General features: G+C 47.2%; 1 protein-coding gene across 1 annotated transcript in view; it reads left to right on the plus strand.

Moving 5' to 3' along the window:
* Positions 1-27115, plus strand: part of LOC147707530 (uncharacterized) — a 106563-nt gene that overhangs the window by 76520 nt on the left and 2928 nt on the right. The window contains exon 3 of the mRNA XM_086925655.1: positions 12549-12801. Within this exon, the coding sequence (XP_086781781.1) occupies positions 12549-12801 (253 nt within the window). The remainder of the gene's footprint in view (positions 1-12548; positions 12802-27115) is intronic.

Consider the following 27115-nt stretch of genomic DNA (forward strand, 5'->3'; position numbering starts at 1 on the left):
CGTTTGTATTCGGAGTTCACCAAGAGTCAGTACAGCAGCTCATAGCGGACTTTTCGGACATCTTCAAGGGCATTGGAAAGCAGCAAAGTACACCTCCACATCGACCATGCTGTCCAGCCGGTAGATTTGAGGCATCGCCGCATCGCTTTCCATCTCAGACCACTCGTGGAAGAAGAGCTTAAAAAGCTAGAGGCTGCAGGCATAATAGAAAAGGTGACGGGCCCCATGCCGTGGGTGTCGCCCATAGTAGTCACACGGAAGCCGAAACAACCGGGAGCTGTCCAGATTTGTGTGGACATGCTTCTCCCCAACGCCGCCATCAAAAGGGAGCGCCACATCACGCCCACAATCGACGATCTGATAGGAGAGATGGCGGGAGCGTGCTGGTTTTCTAAGCTAGATCTGCGGTCCGGATCCCACCAACTGGTGCTCGATGATGAATCACAGAATAAAACAACATTCTCGACCCACGTGGGACTCCGGAGATACACCCGACTCAGCTTCGGCGTGTCCAGCGCAGCTGAGGACTTCCAGAATGTGATCCAAGAGCTGATTACCGACATACCTGGCGTAATCAATGTCAATGACGATATCATGGTACACGCTCGCACCATACCGGAGCACAACCATCGGATGGCGCAGGTGTTCCGAAAGTTAAGGGAAGCTGGTCTCACCCTACACAGGAAAAATGTGAATTCCTGAAGCAGAAACTACAATTCTTTGGGTACACATTCTTCGCCGAGGGGGTCAACCCCGATCCCGAGAAAGTAAAGGACATCAAGGAAGCTGCTCCTCCCACCACTGTCACAGAAGTGCGCAGTTTTCTAGGGATGGTTAACTATTGCGGGAGATTTATCAGAGATCTCGCTAATCTCACAATCCCGTTGAGAGAGCTCACGAAGGACACCACGCCCTGGAAATGGGGGCCAGAACAAGCAAAGGCGTTTAATGACATCAAGGCAGCCCTCTCAGACACTACCACCCTGGCATTTTTTTACCCTCAGAAGCTAACCCTCGTGGCAGTCGACGCTGGTCCGGCCGGATTAGGTGCTGTACTGATGCAAAAACAGCGAGATGAGGAGGACTGGGCCCCGGTTGCATTCGCCAGCCGCTCACTCACAGAAACTGAACAACGTTACTCCCAGAATGAAAAAGAGGCAATAGCAATCCACTGGGGGTGCCGGCACTTCTATTTATATCTGTATGGAAAGCCGTTCACAGTAGCCACGGATCACAAACCACTGGTCGCCCTTTTCTCGGGGACCTCGACGAAACCCCCACCTCGCATTGAGAAGTGGATGTTACAGCTCCAGGACTACAACTGCCGGGTGGAGTAGCAACCCGGGTCAAGAAATCCAGCGGACTACCTCTCACGGCATCCGAGGGCAGCCACTCAGGCAGAGATGGAGGATGCCGCTGATACGGAAGCCTATGTCAGGTGCGTTACTGCCAGATCCTGTCCACGGCCACTATCAATGAGCAACATCGCGGAAGCTACCCAGAGGGATGACTGCCTGCAACGGGCGCTGAAAGCCCTCCAAAGCAGAAACTGGCACCGGGCCAAGGAAGAGTGGAAAATACTCACACCTAAAGCGCAACGCATCATGGAGAGCTTTCACCATGTGAGAGGAGAACTGAATGAAGATGACACCGGATGCCTGTTGCGGTGTCACCGGCTGGTGATACCCTCCGCCCTAACGAATCAGGTAGTGCAACTGGCCCATGTCGGCCACCAAGAGATGGTTAAAACTAAGGCAAGACTGAGGACCAAAGTATGATTTCCACTCATGGATGACCTAGTCGAAAACACAGTGAGATCGTGTGCAGCTTGCCAAGTCACAGGAGATGTCCCGCGAGAGGCACCTGTCATGGTCGAACCTCGACCACAACGGTCATGGGAATGCGTCAGCATGGACTTTGGCAGGCTCCCGGATGGGCGACACACCATGGTCGTGATCGACGACCACTCGAAGTACCCAGAAGTGGAGATAATAGCTACCCCCAGTGCCACCGAAGTTATACCTAAATTGAAAAAATCCTAGCGGCTCATGGAGTGATACAAGAGCTAAGAACTGACAATGGCCCTCCCTTTCAAGGCCAGGAACTAGCCAGCTACCTGAATGCCCTAGGAATCCGGCATCGCCGTGTGACTCCTCGATGGCCGCAAGCTAATGGCGAAGTTGAGCGCTTCATGCGAACCCTCAACAAGGTGATCCGGATCGCGCATGACAAAGGACAGTCGTTGGAAATGGCGATATTTACGTTCCTGCGGAGCTACAGACAGACACCCCACACCACTACGGGGGTGGCTCCGGCACATGTCCTAATGGGACGGGTAGTGGCAGACTCCATTCCCTATCACCCCCAATGGACACAAGCGTCAGCCAACGAAAGTAAGATCGCAGCGAAGCGACAGAAGTCTTATGCCCAAACAAGCCTGAGGAGGAGAGCCGTGATAGCCCGGATCAACAGAGGAGACCTCGTATTGCTGAAGAATAGAGTTACCAGTGGGAAGTTCAGACTGACATATGAAAAGAAACCCTGGCGTGTCGTCAGTGTGAAGGGCACTCGCATCATTGCCGCCAGAGGTCGAGAAGTAGTGAACCGGAATGTGTCCCATTTCAAACTATTTCACCTTGAAACTGAAACAGAGGCCCTTCCAGAGTCGCCCGAAACTCGGGCGTCAGCGGGTCCAGCAGCCTTGAACTCCACTGCATCTCGAGATGGCTGTCCGCGAGACACCCCTCCTGAAGTGACAAGTGATAGCCCAGATGACGCAGAGAGCGCCAGCATGGAACGAGGGGAGCACGGTCCTGAGACCGCCAGCCCATGTCCAACATCCCCGGCCGGGGGTGACGTCACCCTGAATCGAGGGACATCCCACTACAGGCTGAGAAGTAATCCAGAACCATCCTGTTGTCTTCGTGACCAACTCATGTGAGACTGTTCCACTGCATGTTTACTGTTTGATTCAATTGTGAATTATAACTATGGACTCTGATCTGAGAAACATTTAATTCATTGACTGCCATGAAGTGCCTTCGTTTGGTCCTATGCATTTTTGTTTTTTTTATGTTTTAGGAGGAATGTTGTGTTCCAGCTTATGCACGCCTGTGATGCAACAGGCGTGCAGCGTAAGCCCCACGTGACATGCTGAATAAAGAGGGGCTCCGCACGGACGTACGCCAGTTGGCGACGGTGCGCAGAGCCAGAAGCTTCACCCAGTGTCCGTGTCATTTATTTTGAGCTGGCCACGTGTTAGGCCTAGGCCCTCCCAGGTGCCCCTTGAGAGTAGGCCCCCAGCTCATGCCCTTTAAGTCACCCGCCCCCCAAGAACACAACAAGTCCACTCCCCTTCACTCCAGACAGGGGCACATCTCTGACGCTATAGTTGGAGCTATGGGCAAGCCCTGGCCATCCAAGGGCCCCAGTGAATGGGCTGTCAATTCTGTCAACCAGAACTCACTCTGTCTAGCCCTGCCTCAAGCTGTGAATGACATGAGTAGCATCGAGGAGAGAGCTGAGCCAGAGCACCAAAGAAACAAGGTCATCTTGGAGATTAGCTGACTCTGCACTCCTTATAGGGCCATTTAAATCAGAGGCGTAGCTAGGCACTCTGACGCTCGTGGCGGTCCCTGACTTTGACGCCCGCAGATATGGGGGTTGGGTCAGGGGTGCTGGCGATAAATTATGCATTTGCGGCCCCCGCGGCAAACACATGTAAGAGCCGGGGGGATGGGAGAATACCGGAGCCACTGATTTAAATTACATTTGATATATACTGAGGAGAAACATCATTGTAGCCCATTTTCCCCAGCACTATAAAATGAATATAGGAACTGCTAGAGAGGGGAAGTGACATCAGGGAGGGAGAGGTAGCAATACAATAAGCTGCTAAAATGTTGGTCATATTTTCTCTCCCTCTCTCCAATCAGATTATGAGGCTGAATGAAATACTTGTGAAGAGAACGTCACCTACAAAGACCAGAGGAAGAAAACTAGTCAAAAGCTGAGCCTGGGCCACCATTGGCAACCAGGGGCGTAGCTACCATTTGCGCAGCAGGTGCAGCTCCACTGGGGCCCGAGCCCTGAGGAGCCCGTTGAACCACAATAATTGCCATATTTTACTAATTGGGTTGCCAACTGAGGCGTGGCAAGGATGCATCACACCTGGTGCTATGTGTGGCAGTGAGAGCGTGGTCTTTGGAGATGTATGAACATATGTGCATATAAATGGGATACACATTATGGGAGACCGATAACCTGTGTCATGTGTACTTGTGGCACAGGACATACCTTTCGCCATATATGGCACAGTGACATGGATAACACAAACATGCAACTCTTTTTTTAAATGGGAGCAATTTAAAGTGCAGAAAAATGTTCTGCAAACATTTTCATTATGTGGATCATTCTTCTACACATTCAATTTCTCCCACTTAAAATAATGACTGTATTTTTCAGTTGTAAATGTGCCACCATGTCTACCAGCCACTGGTAGCAAGATGTCTGCTGTGTGTCGAGGTGGACTTTAAAATGGGAGAAAATTAAACTGAAGAGTTAACTTTATGATTAAATGGATTACATAAAACTCATCATTTATATTTTCTCCCATTTCCAAGTGTCACATTTACAAACAGCAGGCCGCTTGCTCCCAGTGTTCTGTAGGTATGGTGCCATATTTATAACAGAAAAATACAGCGAATTGTTTAAATGGGAGGAATTTAAAGTGAAGAAACATGTTTCATAAAACATTAAGGGCCCTATTATGATGTCGGTCGGAAAACCCCTGACCTGCAGTCAGAGGCTTTCCGGCCAACATCATAGGTTCACTTTCAACCACCACATTACAATGACAAGGGTCGGAAGTGAAACTGGCTGGTCAATCCGGCTGTCTTCCGACAGTCCCAACCAGCACGTAATCACTTAAGAATGGTGTTTCCGCCATTGGGATTGTGATGACGGTTTCCTACAGGCTTTTCATGTTAGACTTTCTGACATGTAATACCTGTTGGAAAGCAACTTTGGGGGCCCCAAGCAGGCCCCCTTCTTTTTACAGCTTCTGGTTGGGGGCCGAGGGGGCACCTGTGGTGCCCCTCTGTGCCTGCCACGTGGTGCAGGGATTAACAGAAACTCAGATTTCTCTATGGGAGTATGCAACCGCACCATTTGCAGTTGCATTGTAATAGTGGTGTCGGGACCACCAACCGGAGGTCGTTTGGTCCCGAGATAGCAACGATGTAATCCGCCCGACACGTAATCAGGCCCATAGATGTAATTGGCTTAATTGTAATTGAAGAAAATCGTTACGACTTAGAGCCCTATTTTAATATATATATCGGAGGCTTTTCAGCCAACATCTTCGGTTTCACTTTCGACCACTGCATTACAATGCCGGCGGTCGAAAGTGAAAGTGGCTGGTCATTCCGGCTGGATTCTGACTGGCTCAAGGAGCCCGTCGGCCAGTCTAAGGCCTCACCATAATACCTGAGGACGGCGTTTCTGCAGTCGGGATTACGATGTTGGTTTCTGACAGGAATTCCATGTTGGGCTTTCCGACACGGAAAGCCTGTTGGAAAGTGACATTGGGGCCCTTCCTCCATGGCCTCTAGTGGTAGGCCAAGGGTGTCCCTATGGTTCAGGGATTAACAGAAACTCTAATTTCTCCATGGGAGCAGTGGCGTAGCAAGGGGGGCAGTGTGCCCCGGGGGCATGAGTTTTGGGAGCGCCTCCACTCCCCCCGCTTTTACATGTATTTACCGCTGTGGCGGCAAACGCAGAATTTATCTGCAGCACCCCTCCCCACTCAGACTGCCTAGCTACGCCACTGCATGGGAGCTTGTGCTACGACCAGTTCACGGCCACAGCACAAGCTCCCATAGAGAAATTGGAGTATGCGGTCTTATTGTAATGGCGGTGTCGAGCTCGCTGAGTTACATGTTTTGTAACCCACATCAAGTACTGTTACATCACAAGGCACATGAATTATAGTGCAGATGACAAGTGGCATATTTTTCGTATTTCATGAGTGTCCTGATGTCGGAAGCTGTGTGTTATAAGAAAAGAGTTTAAAGGTTTTAATAGGGATATTACATTCTACTGCAGTAATGATGAAAAAAACGTATGATTCTGGAATACCGTTAGAGCTGAAAATCTATTAAAATCTCTAATTATATCTAATATTTGGGCCTGAGTGAGACATGTGAAACTTAATATTGGAAAGGCTAATTTAACTTTTACGGGGTTACTATAAGTTGACATAGGTTTGTTAATAATAACCTCACCTAAAACAGCTGCAGCCCACGTCCTTTAAAGGAACCCTTCCTGCAGCCAACCCACACATCCAAATGCAGTGGTAACGGCTGGAGCTGCCAACTTTGGAACTGGGGAAGGTTCGAGTCTCGGAGTTGGCTCAGCATCCTGTGATTCCGGGCAAATCACGCAATCTCCCCGTGCCTACACAAATTAATGTGTCCTTGTGTAATATAACCAGTGTTAGAAGTGGGCGGGGACGGAAGGGCACGGCATGCCCCTACTTCTAAAAATTATGCTAGTCCGTTCCCCTACTTCTTGGTTTTGAAAGGGCGTACCGGGACTGTAGGAATAGCCACTTTAAAATGACACCTTTTGTTTCTTTGAGTGGTTCAACGTGAATATTGACGAAGGTCGGGCGCGTGCTGCAACGTGAATATTGACAAGGGCCTCTGCACTGCACCCGACCTCCTCCCCTTCCCTGTTGTGTCTCGGTGCCTACAAAGTGAGACTGAAAGGGCCATCAGTGTAGCATAGCGTGAAAGCGGCTACGGGTGATGGCCCTGCTGCTGCCGTGAGACCGTGATTCACACCTCATTTGTGAGGACACTGCCTGCCTGCCCGCCCGCCCCCCTGTGACCTGTGACAAAGGATTCTTTGGTGTCAAGCAGACTGACGGACGCCACCTGGGGGACTTTGTGACTTGCTGTAAATCTGCTCTTTCAATGTGTAGTGCCCTACTCAGAAGCCAGTGCAGTTGGCGGCACCACCCATGCCAGGTTCACTGCGGGCATTTAAAATTCCTGGAGAGCACTATATGTAAAACAGTGCACTGGTGCCATTATATATAGAAGCGTGTACTGAAGACACTATTATGTATAGCGGTGCACGGGAGAGAACTGCATATAAACAAGGCACAGGAGTGAGTGTTTTTACATCAGTTCAACGGAGATCGTTATATGTAAAGCAGTACACCGGTATTATTATATATAGAACTGTGATTGGTGCACTGGAGAGCACTGTATATAAACAGGGCTCAGGAGTGAGTACCTATAAATCTGCTCACCAGAGGACGTCATATGTAAAGCAGTGTACTGGGATGATTATATATAAAAGCAGTGTAGGAGAGGTACTGTATGTAAAGTGGTGTGCTGCCTGATTATATGTAAAACACTATTTTAGGGCCTGTCCTTCTGTTTATCCTTGCCGTTTTGCACTAGCATCGCACTGCCTTTTCTTGATCCAGATGTACCTATTACTTATTTCGTGGTTCATTATATCGTAATATATACTGTATATATTTCTACTTGTCATGTAAAGCGCTCTGATACTCGCAAGAGTCTTGGTCATGCTATATAAAACCTTCAAAATAAATCAAATAAATACATGTCAATAGGCCCGAATTGGGCGGGAGACGCCCAACCTTTAAAGCCAAAACCAGCTTTATTTCTGCAGCCTGCAGCTTCTGCAGAAGTCAATGGGGGAAATTAATTCTTCTGTTTATTTTAAACAAATCTCCCTCTTTACTCTTCTAAAATGTCGGCATTTTGCTCCACCGAAGGGCATCTATCCCGATCTGCCACTGCTCTCTGTGCTGCTGGTAGGGGCCATACACTGCTGTCCCTGCCTATCTCAATCCAGACGTGCAGTTTAACCTATAATTACAGTACCGAGGCTCAGCTGATGCCCTTCAAGTCTTTTTCATGCCCTCGCCCTATGTGCCCCATGGGCAGTTTGCAGTCTATGAATGAAATGCCAGGAAGTGAGGGTGGTGACGGATGGCTGGATCTGGGTATACTAGAAGCAGGGTAATAAGAAATATCAGGGAGTGAGGGGGAGCTAGGGGAGGGCAGGATGTGGGTATGCTAGAAGCAGTGTAATGAGTGATGCCAGGAAGTGAGGGGGAGCGAGAGGAGGCCAGGATGTGGGTATGCTAGAAGCAGGGTAATGAGTGATGCCAGGAAGTGAGGGGGAGCGAGGGGAGGCCAGGATGTGGGTATGCTAGAAACAGGGTAATGAGCGGTGCCAAGAAGTGAGGGTGGCGAGGGAGGGCTGGGTCTGGGTATGCTAGAAGCAGGGTAATGATATGCTAGGAAGTGAGGGGTGGCGAGGGGAGTGCTGGGTGTAGGTATGCTAGAAGCAGGGTAATTCCAGAGAGCATGGGAGGCGTGGAAGGGTTCAATGTGGGGACGCTAGAAGCAGGGTAAGGAGCGATGTGAGGGTGAACAATTGGGTATGCTAGAAGCAAGGTAATGGGTGATACCAGGAAGTTTGGGTGGGGAGGGTGGGCTGGAGTTGGGTACTCTAAATATAGGGTAATGAGCGATTCCGGGAGGTAAGGTTGAGGGGGATCGCATGATATGGGTATGCTAGAAGTTGGGTAATGAGGGATGCCAGGATACAGAGGGATGAAGAAAGGGATGAATCTGGGTATGAAGAAGCTGTGAAATAAGTGGTTCTAGGAAGTAAGGGTGGAAAGAGGAGAAATGAACCATGTAAGCTAGAAGCTGGGGGAATGAATGATTCTAGGAAGTGGGGGTTCCGAAGGGAGGTCGAGATCCAACTATTGCTAGACCTAGGGTAATGAACGATCCTGGGTAGTAAGGGTGGCGAGAGGAGGGCGGGACGTGGGTGTTCTAGAGTAGGGCAATAATAAGCGGTGCAAGGAGGTAGAGGACGAGGGAAGGGCTGAACCTGTCTATGCTAGAAGCAGGGTAATGATGTCTAAAAAGTAAGGGTAGTGAGGGGATGGTTGGATCTGGGTATGCTTGAAGTAAGGTAAGTTGGGATACCTTTAAGTAAGGTTAACAAATAGGGTTTAACTCTAGTAATGCTATAAGCAAGGTAACTAGCAATGCCAGGAAGTAGCGATGGCACCGGAAGGGCTGAATCACTCCTAGAACTAAGGTAAAGAGCAATGCCAGGAAGTAAGGGTGGTCAGAGGAAGGCTGAACCTGGGTATCCTCCAAGTTTTGTAGTGAGTGATTTCAGAAACTAAGCAGGACGAGATGAAGGCTAGATCTAAGTTTGGTAGAAGCATGGCAAAAAACTAGAACATGAAGTAAAGGCGGTAATGGTAGAGCTGAAGCTGGGTATGCTAGAAGCAAGGTAATGAGTGCCAGGAAGTAAGGGTGGTGATGGGAGGGCTGTATTTGGGTATGCTAGATGCATGGTAATGAGCAGTGCTAGAAAGTGAGGAGGGTGAGGGGAGAGCTGGCTCCTGACATCCAAAAAGTAAAGTAATTACCGTTGCCTTAAATAGGGGTGGCAACAGAATGGTTTGATCCTGGGGTGCTAGAAGTAGGGTAAAGGACAATGCCAGGAAGTAAGGTGACAGGAGGGATATACCCTGTATGCAAGGAGTTGGGTAGTTAGTGAAGCCAGAACCTAAGGGTGACGAGATGAGGGTTGGATCTAAGTATGGTAGAAGCATACTAACGACTATGCCAGGGGCTAAGGGTGCAAGGGTAGGGCTGAACCTGGCTATGCCAGAAGCAGGATTTTGTTCAATGCCAGGAAGTGAGAGTGGGAGAAAGCAAAGCTGGATCTGGGTATGTTAGAAGCGGAGTAATGTGCGATGGCAGGAATTAAAATTGGGGAGGGCTAGATCTGGGTTTGCTGGAATCAGGGTTAAGAGTGAGGCCAAGATGTAGGTTGGCAAGAGGAGGGCTCAACCCTGCTATGCCAGAAGTACGGTAATGAGCGATGCCAGGAAGTAATGGTGGCAAAGAGAGGACAGAACATGGGTATGTAAAAAGCAGGGTATTGATCGATGCCAGAATGACGGTGGGAAGGGGAGGCTCGATCTGGGGATGATACACAGGACCCTTGAGGCCAGTCCACCTCACCCATTGGTGCCTCCATTTTGCATTGCAAACTCACCAGGGATTTGCAATGCAGGAAGTGCCACTGAAAGAAACTGCATGGCTCGGAGACAAATGGCTTATGATTCCACTTATAAGCGTATTTGGAATATTCTGTGATTGGAAACATGTCCCACATTGTAAATGAATTAAATATAAACAACTTATATATTAAACCTCAAATGAACATGTTTATCGATTGTTTGAATTAAATAACGTTATAAGCTGTAACCGGTCAGTGAAATGCCAAATGCACTAAAAATTGGTATGTTTTGCTATTTTTAGCCACACCTCCGACTCCGCCCACTAATCCAATCCTCTGCTTATTCCCGCCCCCCGAGTCTCCGCCCACAGTTCCCCTACTTTTTTGTCCCCACTTCGACCACTGAATATAACTGGTGGTCATGTAAAGTGCTCCAATACCTTCGGGTCGAGTATGCACTATATAAGACTGCACATTTAAAAAAATATACATCTATGAATGATGCTCATACATAAAATGACAGTTTGTGTTACTGATATACAACACCACAGCTAAAATAGAAAGAGAAAGTAATACAACTGCCACAGCCCTAAGTGCGTGATTACAGAAAACCCCACTATTTGCCACAATTTCTGCAAAAATGTGCATGTGTAAAATTCTTCCAATAATGATTCCCAGAACCATGTTTGGATTTTTTTCTTAGCAAATTACTTTTTTTTCGTCCGTCATTTGGACGTAGATCCGTTAAACCGTTTCGTGAAATACCGGTTTTAAATGTTTGCAGCTATCTTAGCTCCAGCTACAATATGATATGTTATGTTATGTTAAAATAACTTATATAGCGCTCAGTTGCCCCAGCAAAGGGGCGTCCCGGCACTTTTAGCAGCTCACAAAAAACTGACTACAATGGGATTCAGCAAGACATAGTCCAGGAAAGCTTAATTTAGGGGAAAAATGTGGGTTTTAATTGCCTTTCTAAAATCCAACAGACCTTCCCGTTACCGTATGTGTGCTGGTAATGAATTCCACAGCTTTGCTGCTAAATAGCGGAAGGAACGTCCTCCCGCTCGGCAGCGTTTGATCCGGGGTACCCTGACCAAATGTTGACCCGCAGAGCGTAATGAGCGGGTTGGGACATACGGGGTCAAAAGGTTGCTGAGCATTTTGGTAGTTGTAAGTTTTAAAATAAAAAATAAGACATAGGGCCAGATGTATCAAGGCTTTTGCGACTCGCAAGGGCCGACATTCGCAGAATTTCGGCCTTTGCGACTCGCAAACGGCCGATTTGCGATTTTTGTTATGTATCAAAAAATCGCAATTTAAGGAATCGCAATTATTTGCGATTCCTTATTTTGACATAGCATTTAAGGAATCGCAAATTTTGTGATTCCTTAAATGATATGTATGACACATTTATGGTTTGCGAATTTGTGTTAAGAAATTGCAATTTACCACCAACTTGTAGTTGGTGGTAAATTGCGATTTCTTTTAAAAATGCCCTAATTGGCATTTGTAAGGGTGGCATGTGACACTCATACATGCCCATAGGGTATGTATGAGTGCCACATGCACACACATGTAGATTTGAGGGGTGCAGCAGGGTGTCTTTGAGACACCCCTGCACCCTTGAAATAATTCTCAAATTGCGATTAGCAATTTGCGAATTCGCAATTTGAGAATTATTGCACTATCATTCCTATGGGCCTCCTGGCCCATAGGAATGCATTGAAAATTATTCTTTATTTGCGAATTCGCAAAATGCGAATTCGCAAATAAAGAATAATAAGGAATCGCAAAAGAATTGAGATTTTGTACATACATACCGTTTTGCGAATTCTAAATAGCGATTCGCAAAAAATCGCTATTTAGGATTCGCAAAACGGTATCTTGATACATCTGGCCCATAATGTCTGAAACTGAATTCGCTGAGCCATAGGGAGACAATGGAGTCTTCGGATGGTGTTAGTGATGGAGCAAAATCGGGGAAGACCTACTAAGGCTCTGGCAGACGCATTTTGGATGCGCTGCATCCGAGAGATCTCGGCTTGATTTGCTCCCAAAAGCAAGGAACTAACGTAGCCCAATTGAGAAAGAACAGTGGACTGGACTATCAGCTGCCTAGTAGATGAGTCAAAGAACTTTAAAATAGCTTTAAGACCTCGTAAGATGCCAAAGCATGTAGCAGCGACTTTTTTTAGTATGGAAACAGAATCTAAGAGAGGAGCCAACCACACCCCCAGGTTCTTGACTTCTCTCTTAGGTTCCGGGGCTTTACCCATAGCATTGGGCCACCAGTGATCGCCCCATAAGTCAGCATTTTTGCCAACCAGTAGCACTTCTGTCTTGTTTGCATTTAATTGCATATGACAAAAAATATCCTGTCATATGTAGCACTCTTCGAATGGTCAGATATATAAATTGCTGATTGTCATTTTCTTTCCCCCCCTTAGACAAGCACGGATGTGGACCCGGTCAGGATGGAGCGAGAGATTTTCTGTGGAGAAATAAAAGAAAGCCCGGTGGAGAACCTGAAGTGCCTCTTGACGGAGCTCTTCTTCCCGGTGCTGCGAGCACAGACGGACTGGGGCTCCTGCAGTCAGGAGAGCGTTGCGCACTTCCTGTCAGGCCTGGACAAGTATGTGGCAGCCATTCAAGATGTGTCAACCATGGCAAAGACAGAGAAGCAACAGGTAGTTATAAACAGTAGGCTTTGCTGCAAGTGGCTTGAACCTTTCTTTATATTTTTTATTTGTATTTACTGAGTGGGACGAGTATTTCGACAAGAACTGTATATAGCAACCGGATAATAGTGCAAAGGCCGGAATATGCTGGGGTGGAGGTCTAAAACATAGAACAGCAGTGGGTGGTGATCTTTGAAAGGGGTTTACTGCTTGCCCCAAATTTCAGTGAGCGGGCAAGCCTGAGCCCTTCAGATTCAAGAGCTTCTCTGTCCAAAAATTATTATAATTTTTTTTAAAGAAGGGGCTTGGGGGTCAAATAGTACATTTTAAAGCACCATTTTCACATAAATTTGCTCAAAAGCCATTGGTGTTAAAAGCCAGTAAAACTTGATTCCCCTCAGGAATTGGCCCAATTTTTTTTTAACTTTGCTGTTTGGCATGGGATCCTCACATATTACAATGACACCCCTTCTGCCAAGAACTATAGGTGTCTCATATGTCTAAAATGTTTATTTGTATGTTAGGGCCAGCCTTTTGTCATGATTACCATCCCTAACACACCATGTTTGTTCCTCCTATTCCCAGGAATTACCTCCATTAAACAGGCATCAGCATTTTGCTATGGGTGTACAATATGAGAAAATTACCTCTACCATGCCAGCAATTTGACACGGTGTCCCTTATGTCAAAGGTTACCACAATATATGTCAGCTCCAGTATTTTGCAATAGGTACGCCAAATGCCAAGAATTATGGCCACCATGTGAGCACCATCATTTTCCAACAGGTGTCCCATATACTAAGAGCAGTGCTTAATTTGAGCCGGTGGCTTCCGGTGCCCAGCACTTAAGTGTCAACACTGCCACGTATGACAGACTGTCACATGGTGGCATGGCTGGTCTAATTTATAGATGAGCACAACAGTTGTTCATTAGTTCAATATGCTTTAAAAAAGACGACTACCTGCCACCAAATACATTCTTGTAGCTTGGGGGCCTAAAATAGCCTGGATTGTGGCACGTGTAGGAGAACGATGGTTAGTAAGTGTGTTTGTACTGTCATTCGCAGTGCTGAAGAGGGCCCTGGCACTTATTTCGTTACATATTAAGCACTGGCTAAGAATTACCTTTTGTGTTAGTACCAGTATTTTTCTACAGGTGCCTGTTATGCCAAGAGCTACCTCCAATATGCTAGTGCCAGTCTTTTGCTAAAGAAGCCCCTTAAGACAAGAACCATTTACAATATGCCAGTGCCAGCATTTTGCCACGGGTTTTCCACATTCCAAGAAATACTTCAAGTGTGCCAGCTTCAGTAATTTCCCAGCAGTACCCTTCATGCCAAGATTTACGTCCAATATGCCAACTCCAGGATTTTGGCGTAAGTGAATCGTATAACAAAAAAGACCTCCACTATGCCAGGGGCAGGGACAGACTCTCAAGAGTAACACACACACTCATTCACTCATGCTGACTTGCATTTACTCATTTAGCCACCTATAGTCATTCTCACTCACTCTTGTTCACACTCCAACTCCCTCACACCTTTTCATAACACCTCATACTGCCTCACTCATTCATTTGCACTTATTCTCACTGCCCCTCATGCACACTCGCTTGCCCTCACTCTTACTCAATCCCACAGTCTCACTTTCTCTTTCTCATTCATATTCTCATTTATTCTCACTCTCTCTGTCCAGGGTCAATAGAATTATGCAATTCTGCTGCCATGGCTTTTTCTGCAAATTATAGATTCACCACTTAGGCCACTTAACCCATTATCTGCTGCATGATATGCAGATTTCAACAACAAACAAATTCTAGCTCAAAGGGATTAAACGTTACTAACTCTAAATTGAAGGTCCTTTACAAAGGTTAATTGATCACCTTTCAGTTGCTGCTTGCTGTATTTAGTTTTTTTTATTATTTATAATCAAGTTTATTTGCATTTGAAAAACCAAAGTCAGAAAAGGACAACATACAATTGCATAGTAAATCAGAGACCATCTCTAACAGACAGCAAAAAAAACCACTGTCATGATTGAAGTACTCGAGCAAGCCTCTCCATTTGAAAGGCAGTATAACGATGTATGAGAAAATCAGAACAATTAATTAAAAACAGTAAATTCAACCATTTTCCCCATACCTTGTGGAACTTCCCAGGACATCCCCGGCACAAGTCCATCCCCGTCTCCATTTTCGCACGGTAGGGGGTTTGTCCTGAGCCCAGGCCGGCGTGTATTTAGCTTTTAAAGTAAAAGTAACAAGGCGAAAAATGTGCCCAGACCGTGTTAAAATGTGTAAAGGTACAAAATAATGATTTAGTAAACCTTTCTGCATAATTCGGACCTCCCCTGCTGCATAACTCCAGTGGCCATGACTGACTCCCTCATTCTCACTCATAGACACACTCGCTACTCTCAATCACTCCCTGTCGCTTTCTTTCACTGATAGGCTCAAAAGAAGGATGGAAGAAGTGCTGCACCTGTGCCTGTGACCCATGCGAGGGAACCCTAAAGCTACAGTAGGAAGTATAGGAGGCATCCACATGAAGGGACAGTGGCCCTACATCAGAGACTCTGTGTAGCTGAAGCTTTGTAGTGTGTACTATTAAGTTTCAGAGCAAATTAAGATACATCTCTCTTAAAGATCAGCACTGGGCTGTACCATCAGTTATTAGGTTGTTGGGTGGGTGTTTGCTGAGGGCTGAGTTTGTACCAGCCTCAGGCTCACCTCTCTGAGAAGCCTGTGAATACTCACTTTTTACAACCACTATGAGTCAAGTACTGAACGGGTAGAATTTGGCCCAAATTGCACATCCCAAACGGGGTCTAGTAGTCCATACCTTATTAGAGTGAGAGAGAACTGGTGCCACCCGAGGTCCCGGCTGCAGACCAGCATTCTCTATCGGCAGAAAGAGGTTGCGGTAGAGTGCGTAACAACAATATAGAAACGGGCATGGCAAATTTAAGACACATTCTAAATCCCTTGCACGCTAATGGGATTTAGAAGAAAGTAGGAAAGAGGTTTAGAAGAAGAGATGTTAAATGAAGACAGGGAGAGCACTTATGTACTAATTTTGAATCGAAACCACAAATGATGTAAGCCACAGAAATATACAGACAGGTTAGCCATTGTGCTTGTCATTTGTTAAACATCCTTTGGACTCAGCTTGCTATCTAGTAACTGGGCAGGGAAAAGAAAATGACAAAAATAGCTAACGTGTCCAATCTGTGCCCCAAAAGACCAAGACCTAAGTTGAGGAAGAGTAGACATGCCATTCGACTTGTATGTAAGTAACTATGAGCACTGACACGACTAGCTCATTCTAAAGAATATACAATATCATTCTGCACTGTCATTTTAATACAAACTATAGCAAAAAAATGCTGCAAAAATATTTTTGGTGTAAGTTAACCTGTTGGTGCTCAAATATGACTGCTCTAAAATAATCTCCTTATTTCCCGGACTCAGAATTCCCGCTCAAACTCAAGGCCTTAGTCTCACTGCTTCTGTGTTCATCATCTCACTGGACAATTTTGACTGATTGTGCCTGCAGTGAGAATAAATTAGCTGGGTGACTACAAATTGAGGGCCAGATGGGTGAATAACTGCTTGCAAAACACTGGTTGCAAATTGTGAACATTTTTTGTGGTCTGTAAAGAATTTTAAGAACCAACTGTTGCGCTAATAGGTCGGTTATTAATATTCCAAATCACAGTGGCTTGCAATCTGGCCTACTTTATGAATATTGAGGTATGTCACAAATTGCACTCACTACTAATCAAGGCCATCACATGGATGGCGGCCTGCTGTGGTCAGAAGACCACCATTTTTATGGCAGCTTTACAAGAGAGCAAACTTTTTCCCGTTTTCCTTACTGTTCATTGAGCTACTTTTAAAATAACGTATCCCTTTTTAGGTCTCGCCTGGAATTCGCATCCAAAGGATGCGTCCAGGTTGGAGACTTATAGCTAGCTGACTCGGGGGAATGAAGGACAAGAAAGTGCCACGCGCTTCTCTGCGGCTGGATTTCACTGCGTGCACGCGCACCCACATTCACGCATGCGCACAGCCACACGCATACACAGCCACACGCATACACAGGCACACGCATACACAGGCACACACACACACCCCCGTTGCCGCCGCACCTACACACACACCCCCCCCACAGTCACACACACACACACGCATACACACAGACTCCAAGACACATACACACACGCACGCTCACACACATACACAGCCCCCCGCCGCCGCACGCGCGCACACACACATGCCCCCCGCCCTCGCAGCTCAGCAACAAGGCGAAGCCCCACTCACCGGCTTCCTTGGTGCGGCGGCTCTCCTCATCAGCAGCTGCAGGGCCCGGCAGCAGGACTCTTCCTCCCTCCTTCGGCACTGGGGCGCAGGGTAGGCTCCTGCCTGCTCCGGTGCTCCAAACAGCCGCAGCTCTTCCGTGGGAGGCGGGGTAGGCTCCCGCCCTCCTACTTCCTGTTTCCGGTTGTCCCGCCCGGCCTGCCTGACTTCCTGGTTGCAGGCCGGCGTCTTCCTTGGTGCGGCGGCTCTCATCATCGGCAGCTGCAGGGCCCGGCAGCAGGACTCTTCCTCCCTCCTTTGGCACCGGGGCGCAGGGTAGGCTCCTGCAGTGCTTAATTTGTGCCGGTACTTAGCACCGGCACTTAAATGTCAGGGCCGGGTCTATGAAGTTTCTGCTGTGCGTCATTGTTCACCTGCTGCTTGCGCTTGCAGTTGCTTGCTTCTTCTGCTCTGTGCACTGCAGGCCTGGCTCGCCCCGCAGCGTGCGTGTGGTGGTGTCTACTGTGTCTGTCTTGTGCATTCTGAGATTCAGTCAGTGTCAGTGTCAATTATTATCCTGCGCCCCGCCGCCCGAATCTCATCATGTGTGTCAATTTCAAATCGTCACGAATCAACACACTCACCGGCGTGACGGGCCGGGGCGTCTTCTCTCTCTTTAGTACTTGCAAGTTGCACCGTTGTTGGCAGGGACTGACTGAGTGAGCCCTTCCGATAATTAATAAATACAATATATATATTATGCAGTATGATTAAATAAAAAAACATATATAATGTGCACTTGTGCAGTCACTCAGTGTTTGTTTCTGTTTCATAGAATCGTAACTTTCGTTTCGGCGCGGCCAGCCAGAGAAGAGTTGTTGAGATAGTTTCTGTTTTGCCAGGTGGGCGGGCCGGCCGCGGAAGTTGGTGGGGGCTGGTCCTGGACTGGAGCGAGCTGCCCTGGTTCTGATGGGGGTTTGGGGCTGGGGCCAGTCGGGGGTTGTGCGGAGTGTGCGCGCAGATTTTTTTGACTTTGGCTCTGCCCAGTCACCAGTTGCAGGCAGCCATGATGAGCTAATGAGCCACGCCCCAGCATAACCGCGCTGCCTGCGCTGAGAGACTCACGACGATTTATTTAAGTAAGTTAGTCAGTGAGTACTTAGCCCTTATCCTGGCCTTAGCCGCCCCGGCCCGAGTCCCCACTCCCGAGTCCCCACCAACGAGTGTGCCGACGTCGACAAACTTGGGAGCTGGCCTGGGCTGTTGTGTGCTGTCCAGTACTGGTGTGCTGTCCTGTGCACTGTGGTGGTGGTGGCGTGACGGACCGGTCACTACACTGTGCCTTGCTGGCTGCCGTCTGGTTGTGGCACTCAGGAGTACTACTACTGCAGCCACCAGTACTCAGTGTGTGTGTGTGTCCTGGCCTGCTGACCGGCCCCACCATCCTCGATAACAGTGAGAAATAAAAATGAAGCACAGAAGCACGCACTAAACTTTCAATTACGCACTAGTACTACTAGGCAGAGTGAGTAGTCGTCTGATGTTATCAGTACTCGACGTTATCCCACACTTAGTTTATTCCGGTATGAATAATGATTCCGGGATTCCCTTACATTTACGCTTGGCCGAATTACTGATTTAAAGTGAGTTCGCAATGCAAATCGCCGGTATATTGATATGCTTAGAAACTAAACTGTACAGTAGGTGAGCTGCTCTTCACACCCGGCAGGAGCAGGGGGACTGCGCACAGCAGCCCGTGAAGCTTGCCCAGACTGTTGCATGGCACGGGCAGTCAGCGACACATACGGATGCACCACAAGGCCTGGCTCCAGGCGCTGATAAGACGGGATGTTCATTGGTGGACACAGGCCACGGTCGGTGAACCTATAGATGGTGCCATGGTGGATGCAGCAGCTGGCTGCAGGGGCACTTCCACTGCGGCAAAAAGGTCCCATAAACCTACAGGAGAATGCATATCAGATATCACACTCATAGGTGGGGGTAAACCTCTAAACTACAAATGTATCCTCAACCCCAGCATAGACTGTTCCAACTGCAAACGAGTGCATGCAGGGGCTGCATGGTGGCATCGATCTGACTATCCGATGTGCGCACAGCCCTGCAAGAGAAGGACTGACCTCTTCCCCCACCCCGACTCCTCGAGTGATTTACTGTCTTATCAAAGACATTCTGTAACTACTTACGGAAAGGAGCGCTGTGTGCTGCGAAGCCTGATTGCTTTTGGCAAAAGTTAATGTTGAATTATTTTAAAATACAACCTCTTCCACATTTCAAACATTTTACGAGTCCAAGTATCAGGGAACATATTGTTTTATACTTGACATATACACCACGTCTTGCCTCTTAGTGCAAAATAAAGTGATGCTAAAATTCTTTGATTTGTTGGCCAGGGGTAAATTGCATATGCTTCCATTCCTCACATTTTCTGAGTTCTGTTGAGAAGCAGGAACCTATTTCTAGCTGCCATAATGAAATTACTTTCTTTCCCCCAATGACTTTAGTGTTTCCATTTATGCTGTGGTTTCCTGCTTTCTGAATTTTTCCCATGGCACGGCCTTCTTATTCCAAACTTGTGCTTTAAATGCACATTTGTTTTCATCTTTTTCAAAATGGTTCATGCCACAGGGAACCTCCTATCAAAACCTTACGAAGGCTCCCTTTCTGAAATTCAGATCTGGTATTATATTTGACTATTAGCAGTGCCACGTGAACATGTGGGTGGAGCCAGTGTCGAGAGTGGGCGGAGCCCTAAAAAGTGGGTGTGGTCTCTGAAAAAATGTTCAGCACCTGCACTTCATATTTTACAAATTAAGCACTGCTCCTGCCTGCTCCGGTGCTCCAAACAGCCGCGGCTCTTCCGTAGGAGGCGGGGTAGGCTCCCTCCCTCCTACTTCCTGTTTCCGGTTGTCCCGCCCGGCCTGCCTGACTTCCTGGTCGCAGGCCGGCGGCGATGTTCCGTTTGTACCGGGCTCAGGCCCGCACCATCGCACTGCCTGCTGCAGCTTGCAAAGGCCCCTGTGCTGTCAGCTGAGCTGCCTGCCTTCCGCCTCTGCACTCAATTAATCATTGCGCCAGGGTGCAGGCAGCTACTGGACGGCCCCGCCGAGCAGCCCTTAAGCCCTGAAGTTCCACCGCGTCGTCTGCAGTAGTCATCATGAGTCGCCTATAGTTGAAGCCTTCTTAGGAGTTCAAATACTGCGCAGCGGGAGGAGCAGCTGAGTGCCCAGCTGGCTGAGGTAGATCATACACTTTGCGCTTGGAGCACCGCCATAATCTACCAAGCGGCTCTGATCCTCACGTGAAAGGCTGTTTTGATGAGAGAGGGACCGGTATGAGGGCTGATAGAGCCAGAAGTAGGTGACCAATGTGAATCTGGAGGTGTCGTAAAGTGGGGGGCTCCCCTACTGAGGTTGGGTCAGAGGGAGGGGCAGCCAAGGTGAAACAATTAAAACGAGACAACCTGGAGCAGCATACAGGCCTGTAGGGCTGCGGGGGAATACCAAAGTGCTCTGTGGAAATGCACCAAGAAATAGGCATAACCTCCTAATGAGCACGCTAAAGCTGCGTGGGGCCTGGGAGCACTGAAGTTAAAGCATCCTGAAGGTGCCCCTGCAAGGCATGTATATAAATTAACTGCAGTTTCCTGACAGCACCGTTCCCCATTTGTGTGTGTCATTTATTGTCTGTATATGCTTTTATTATTAGTTTGAAACCCTTCACTCCTTCAAGGTGCTCATTTTTATACATACAAAACTTAACTACTGCATAAAAAAAAAAACATTGCCATTTACAATACTAAAAGCTCAAACTTTTCTAATGCGAGACCTATTGCATTGCAAATGCTTGTTTAAGGTGTTTTTAAGAGTTAGCAGTGGTCCTTTGGAACAGTGCCCCCTCTTGAACAAACGTTTGCACATTTACTTCCCTTAAGCGAATGCATTACCGTCTCCTTGGAGGTATCAGTTAATGTTCGATGTTTTGCTACTGGATTTCGCTTGCAAAACATTGAGGTATATGATACCAATTCTTTATTAGTAAGGGGTACCGACATCTCACTCCTTCTTGATACTTAATTGGTATTTATTTGGAATTGTATGTCAAAGAGTCAAAAATATTTACAGACTCCTAAAATGGGATTAGTACGTATGAAAAAGCATTTTAATAGTTGGCAACACTGAATTGGAGGGTTTGTGGCTGGTAAAAGGCTTAGTACATCCAGCCCTAGCTATCTTCTGTGAGAAAATGTGCGACACACCAAACCATTAACCACTAAAATCTTGAGTCACAAAAAGTTAGTAAAGCTAGTCTATCATTGGAAAGTGCCTCCTGCATCTTTTATTCTCAAATCCCATACCAAGTGAAAAACTACAACTTTCATAGTTTCTTTTGTATTTGCCTGTCAGACCCACAGATTGTCCGCAAGTACGGTTTTGGGGGAAATGTGCGTTTACACACTTTATTCCTCTTTTGTTCGTCATGTGATTTTTTTTCCTTGTGGAAAAACTTCTGCCTCATGATAAAATATGTGTCCTGTGCCCTTAAACACTGTGCTATTGTACTGCAGCAGACTACCCTATTCATAGTGGCCTGCTTAGATTTAAGTTTGCATGTAGAGATGGGCTGGAAAAAAGCTCTTTAAGTGTTTGTAGACACCCTTAAAGTTGAAATTTCAATGATGTCCACATTTGCAATTCACAATTCAATGAAATCCCGGATCCTTGTTCTAAGATTCGGTGAATCAAGGTATATCCTTTATCGGGGCAGTTGGCACTTTTTAAGCTTCTAAGGTGTAAAAGGGCTTGACATCATTAAAGATGTGTGGGAAGGGGCAAATACTACAGTGTGCTAATTAAGTTCCAATCGCTAACTCCACACTGTGGCCAGGAACAGCTCACCCCTCCTATTCCAAAACAACCTGAACATCATCTCCAACGCCGAAGACACTCAGCTAACCCTCTCCCTCACCAAGGACCCTCACACCGCCAAAACCAACCTCCATGAGGGAATGAAGGCCGTCGCCGAGTGGATGAGGAGCAGCCGTCTGAAGCTGAACTCAGACAAGACGTCTGCCTGGGACGACTCCTGGTGGCCGACAACACGAGGAACAGCACCGACACCCACGGACCACGCACGCAACTTGGGAGTCATCCTCGACTCCTCCCTCTCCATGTCCAAGCAGGTCAGCGCCGTCTCCTCCTCCTGCTACTACACCCTCCGCATGCTTCGCAGGATCAACAAGTAGATCCCGATCGAAACCAGAAGAACAGTGACCCAAGCCCTCGTCAGCAGCCGGCTGGACTACGGCAACGCACTCTACGCGGGAATCCTGACCAAACACCTACAGCGACTACAACGCATCCAGAACGTCTCGGCCCATCTGATCCTCAACCTCCCCCGACGCAGCCACATCACCCCCCACCTCAGAGACCTTCACTGGCTCCCCATCAACAAGAGGATCACCTTCAAGCTCCTCACCCACACTCACAAAGCACTCCACAGCTCCGCCAGCCTCGCCCTCGCCGACGTCCCACGAATCTAGCGTACCACCTTCGGAGGCAGATCCTTCTCCTTCCTCGCTGCCAAGACCTGGAACACCCTCCCCACCCACCTGCGGCAGACCCAGGACCTGCTCACCTTCAGGAAGCTCCTCAAGACCTGGCTCTTCGAGCAGTAGCCACCTCCCCCACCCGCAGCGCCTTGAGACCCTCGCGGGTAAGTAGTGCGCTTTACAAGTTCTGTGATTGATTGATTGAAAACAAGAAAGAGGATACAGACACCCAGGTATGTGTTTTTCCACGGCTTAGCTATTTAGGGCCATATGTATCATTCAAAATTGCAATCGCAAATGCCGAAATTTGCAGAATTTTGTCATTTGCGATCGCACTTTAGCCAAGTTGGATGTATTAAGGTAAAACTGCCTCGCAAATTAAGGAATCACAAAATTTGCGATTCCTTATTTTGCGATTGCATTTAGGGAATCGATTCCATAAATGCAATGTAAGAGGCCCAGAAATAGTGTAATTTGGGCTTAAGGAATTGCAAATTACCACCCACATCAAGTTGGTGGTAATTTGCGATTTCTATGATAAATGCACTTTTTTGCATTTTTCAAAGTTCCATGTGACGCACATAGATGCCCTCAGGGCATGTATGTGTGCCACATGTGCACACATGCACATTTCAAGGATGCAAAAGGGTGTCCTATTGACACCCTGGCACCCTTGAAATTGCATTCTCAATTTGCGATTCTCTAATTGAGAATCGCATATTGAGAATGTCTTCCCATTCATTCCTGTGGGCCTCTAGGCCCATACGATTGAATGGGGAGGTATTCCTTAATTGGGAATTGCAATTTGCAATTCGCAATTAAGGAATATGTAGGATTCACAAAATTATTTGCAAATCCTACATACATAGAGTTTTGCGATTCTCAAATCGCGATTACCAAAAAATCGCTATTTGAGAATCGCAAAACCAAACTTTCATACATATGGCCTTTAATCTCTTAAAATTCAGTCATGGAATGGAAGACAGTTAAATACATCAGTGATATGAAAAGCAAGTAAACGCTTCACACAGGTTGTATAGCATGTGACAAAATACATTCAGCCATGACACAGCAGTGGTAAACTGTTTGATATTGAGGATCAACTCCCCCAGTTGTATGCCCCTACCAATGGCCGCATTGCAGACTGCAAAGCATCTTCTATTTTCATCCCCCACAGAGGCAGGCACCCTGTGCCAACAATTTCTGTTCGTTCTCCACCAAGGCAGAGGCAAATAAAACCATCAACATTCACTTGTTCAAATTCCATCCTTGACTAGGTGAGGTTTGAAAAGTGACATACAAATCAAAACAAACGCACACACCACCCCAGAACCGCATAACACACTGTCTCTGCCAGGGCACCTGGTGGTCTGACAGGCCTCCAAGCGAAGTGCACATTAATAATCAATCCCAAATTCCCAGGCAACCTAGGGTAGGGCTGAAAGGTCCAGGACCACTAGCAGGTCAGTCGTCCCTCCAGTGAGCCCCAGGCCTAGATACTCATTACCCCATCAAGGGGCCAAACCAGCAAAGTAGCCACATTTTTGGGTATCCCCTTCTTTTCTGTGAAAATGTCCACCACTGGGCGAGGAGGTTACTAGCGACTCGCCCTCCCCCTCCTCATCAGCACCTACCTGGATATCGCCCCCATGATCTATTTGTTTCCATTTCTCAGCCAATGAGTCATTAAATAAATCCATGCTAGGTGCGAGCTATTTTGATGAGATATTTTACGATTGTCATCTCCATTAAACACTGATGTACAGATGAAAGCCTCACTGCGGCTTGGCAATAATGAAGACACGCATTGAGGTATATGCATAAATGGCCCGTTGGTGAAGTCTGACATCCCAAGACCTCTCAACGCATGTGCCCTGTGACCAACTATGATCCACCCTCTTGAGAATCCAGTCCCTGGCGTGGAACTTTGGACCTTTGTGTCCTATAAGATACGCTTACATATAGAACTGGGGGCATATTACCAAGCAATAGCGATAAATATCGCTATTGCTTGGTTAGCGGGAAAAAAATATAGCCGAGCACCAAGGATTTTTACCTCTGAGATACCTTGATATTATCAAGGTTTATCTCAAAAGCGGTAAAAATCCTGCGAAATGCATGAATATCGCTGAAAAATCAGTGATATTCCTGCATTATCGTGACAATGCTCTTAGCCATGTTATCCACCTTCCATTGGATAACATGGCTAAGAACTGCTTTTAGCAGGCGTTAGCTTTTGGAGATATTTGCGCTTAGCGCGAATATTTCCAAAAGTTGTTAATAGGAGTTAGAGATGTTAGCGACTGTTTTCAGTCGCTAACATCTTGGCACGCCCACTTTGCATGTCATTAACGATAATTATCGCTGACATGCAAGGTGGGCCCCTAAATGCCCGCTATCGCCTACAAGCTGGCACTAATTGGTGTTAGTGACAGCTTGGTAATAGGGCGATAAAATTATCGCGGCATTAGCGGGAAAAAGTCCCGCTAATGCCCTTGGTAATTTGCCCCTTGATTCCAATAGTTACCATTGAGTAGGTATCCTGCTCTATTCTTTAGGAGCCCAGATACCTCATATTGTCATTTGGTTACGCTGTCATCCAAGGGCTTGGTTTTTCGCATATTGCATATAAATAATGAATGTAAGACTAAACTTTGGGTTTTATTTGTGGCGGGACCAGTGTTCAGTTCAAACTTTTGACAAACTCCTTTTTGTCTATTGATTGATGCATTTTTTAAATTCAACTAGTGTATTTTCCTGATGAAGGACCCACTAATGCAAGCAACTTGTCCCTGCCGGGGCACCCAACGACACTTTAGCCATGCTTCAAGAAATATCAAGGGCAGGTCAGCCCACACTCTAACCAGTCCCATACCCTAAAGAACCTCTCTGTTAAAGGGTTTTGTTGATAAACTCAAGGGCACTGTAACATCTGAGTACCATTCCTAAGGCAAGACCAAGGGACCCATTTAGTGCATTGTCCCTGCTGGGGCACCCGTGACAATTTGGTCACACCCCAAGAAACATCATGAGCACCAGAGGTAGGGTTAGAAGGCCAGGACAACCGACAGGTCATTACCCCCTCTAATCAGTCGCATATCCAAAGGACCTTCCTGTAAAAAGGTTTGATGATAACCTCAAGGGCACTATAGCATTTGAGAACCATTATGAAGGCAACACCCATGCAGCCGCTTAGTGCATTGTCCCTGCGGGGGCACCCCATAACAATTTGGTCACACCCCAAGAAACATCATGGGCACCAGAGGTAGGGCTCGAGGCAAAGACAACTGGCAGGTCAGCCCCTTCTCCCCAACTCGGCCCCATACATAATCAGATCCGGTGGATGACCTCCAAGGTTTCTGGATAATCTCATAACTATATTATTGATTGAAGTTGGAATATTAGAAAATTATGCAGTTACCGCACCATAAGACTATGTGATATTGCGTACTGCCTATCATGGAAGAACAGAACCTGTTGTCCCGACTAGTACTTTTAGCACCCTGAGGTTTGTAAAGTAGTACAGTGAGGACCTATTCCCAGCACTGGGGATAGTAGTCTATCCATATGAGTAACCAAGTATGACAGATACTCGTATATGGCCCATTGCAAATCTGATTGCAAATAAAATACATATTTTGCAAATCTGTCCTAAGAAGGGAGTGCATAGTAGGAACATGTTAGTTTGGATATGGTAAATCGCAATGGAGCACATGATAGTGGTAGCAGTAGCTGATGCCCTAGCTTAGCCTGGCAACTGCAATATTTCAGGCTTGCTAGTCCCCACTTTAACTGGTATAAGTACTGTGCAATTTGGCATATTGGGGAATGGCCTGAGAAGTAGCAAAACCAGTTGCAAGCTCTAATTATAAAGTTTATGCCCTGTACCACTGCCACCTCATGCAAAGTCAGCTTTATTTCTCTCCCCTATGTTCTTAAATCAATCAATCAATCAATCAATCAATCAATCAATCAATCAATCAGTCATTTGTAGAGCACACTACATACCCGCAACGGTCTCAAGGCGCTGGGAGGGGGGGGCACTACTGGTCAAACAGCCAGGTCTTGAGTAGCCTCCTGAAGGTCAGCAGGTCTTGGGTCTGTCGTAGACTCAGTGGGAGGGTGTTCCAGGTCTTGGCGGCGAGGTGGGAGAAGGATCTCCTGCGGGTGGTTGTTCTTCGAATGCGAGGGACGGTGGCGAGTGTGAGGTACGAGGGTGCCTCTGAGGGTGGAGTTGGGGTCTGTGTAGATCTGGAAATACATGTGGTGCTGAGAGTGTCGTCGGTGCTGGTCGAGACCCTGATGCTGTTCTTGTGGATGATGGCGATTCCTCCTCCGACTTCATTGGTGTGGTCTCTCCGGGTGATCTTGTAGCCGCCTGGGATGGCAATGGCAATGTCGGGTGCGGAGGAGTTGTTCATCCAGGTCTCTGTCAGGAAGGCGACGTCCGGGGATGAAGTTTCGAGCAGA

Source organism: Lissotriton vulgaris, chromosome 6 (genome assembly GCF_964263255.1).
Source record: "Lissotriton vulgaris chromosome 6, aLisVul1.2, whole genome shotgun sequence".
Classification (NCBI taxonomy): Eukaryota; Metazoa; Chordata; class Amphibia; order Caudata; family Salamandridae; genus Lissotriton; species Lissotriton vulgaris.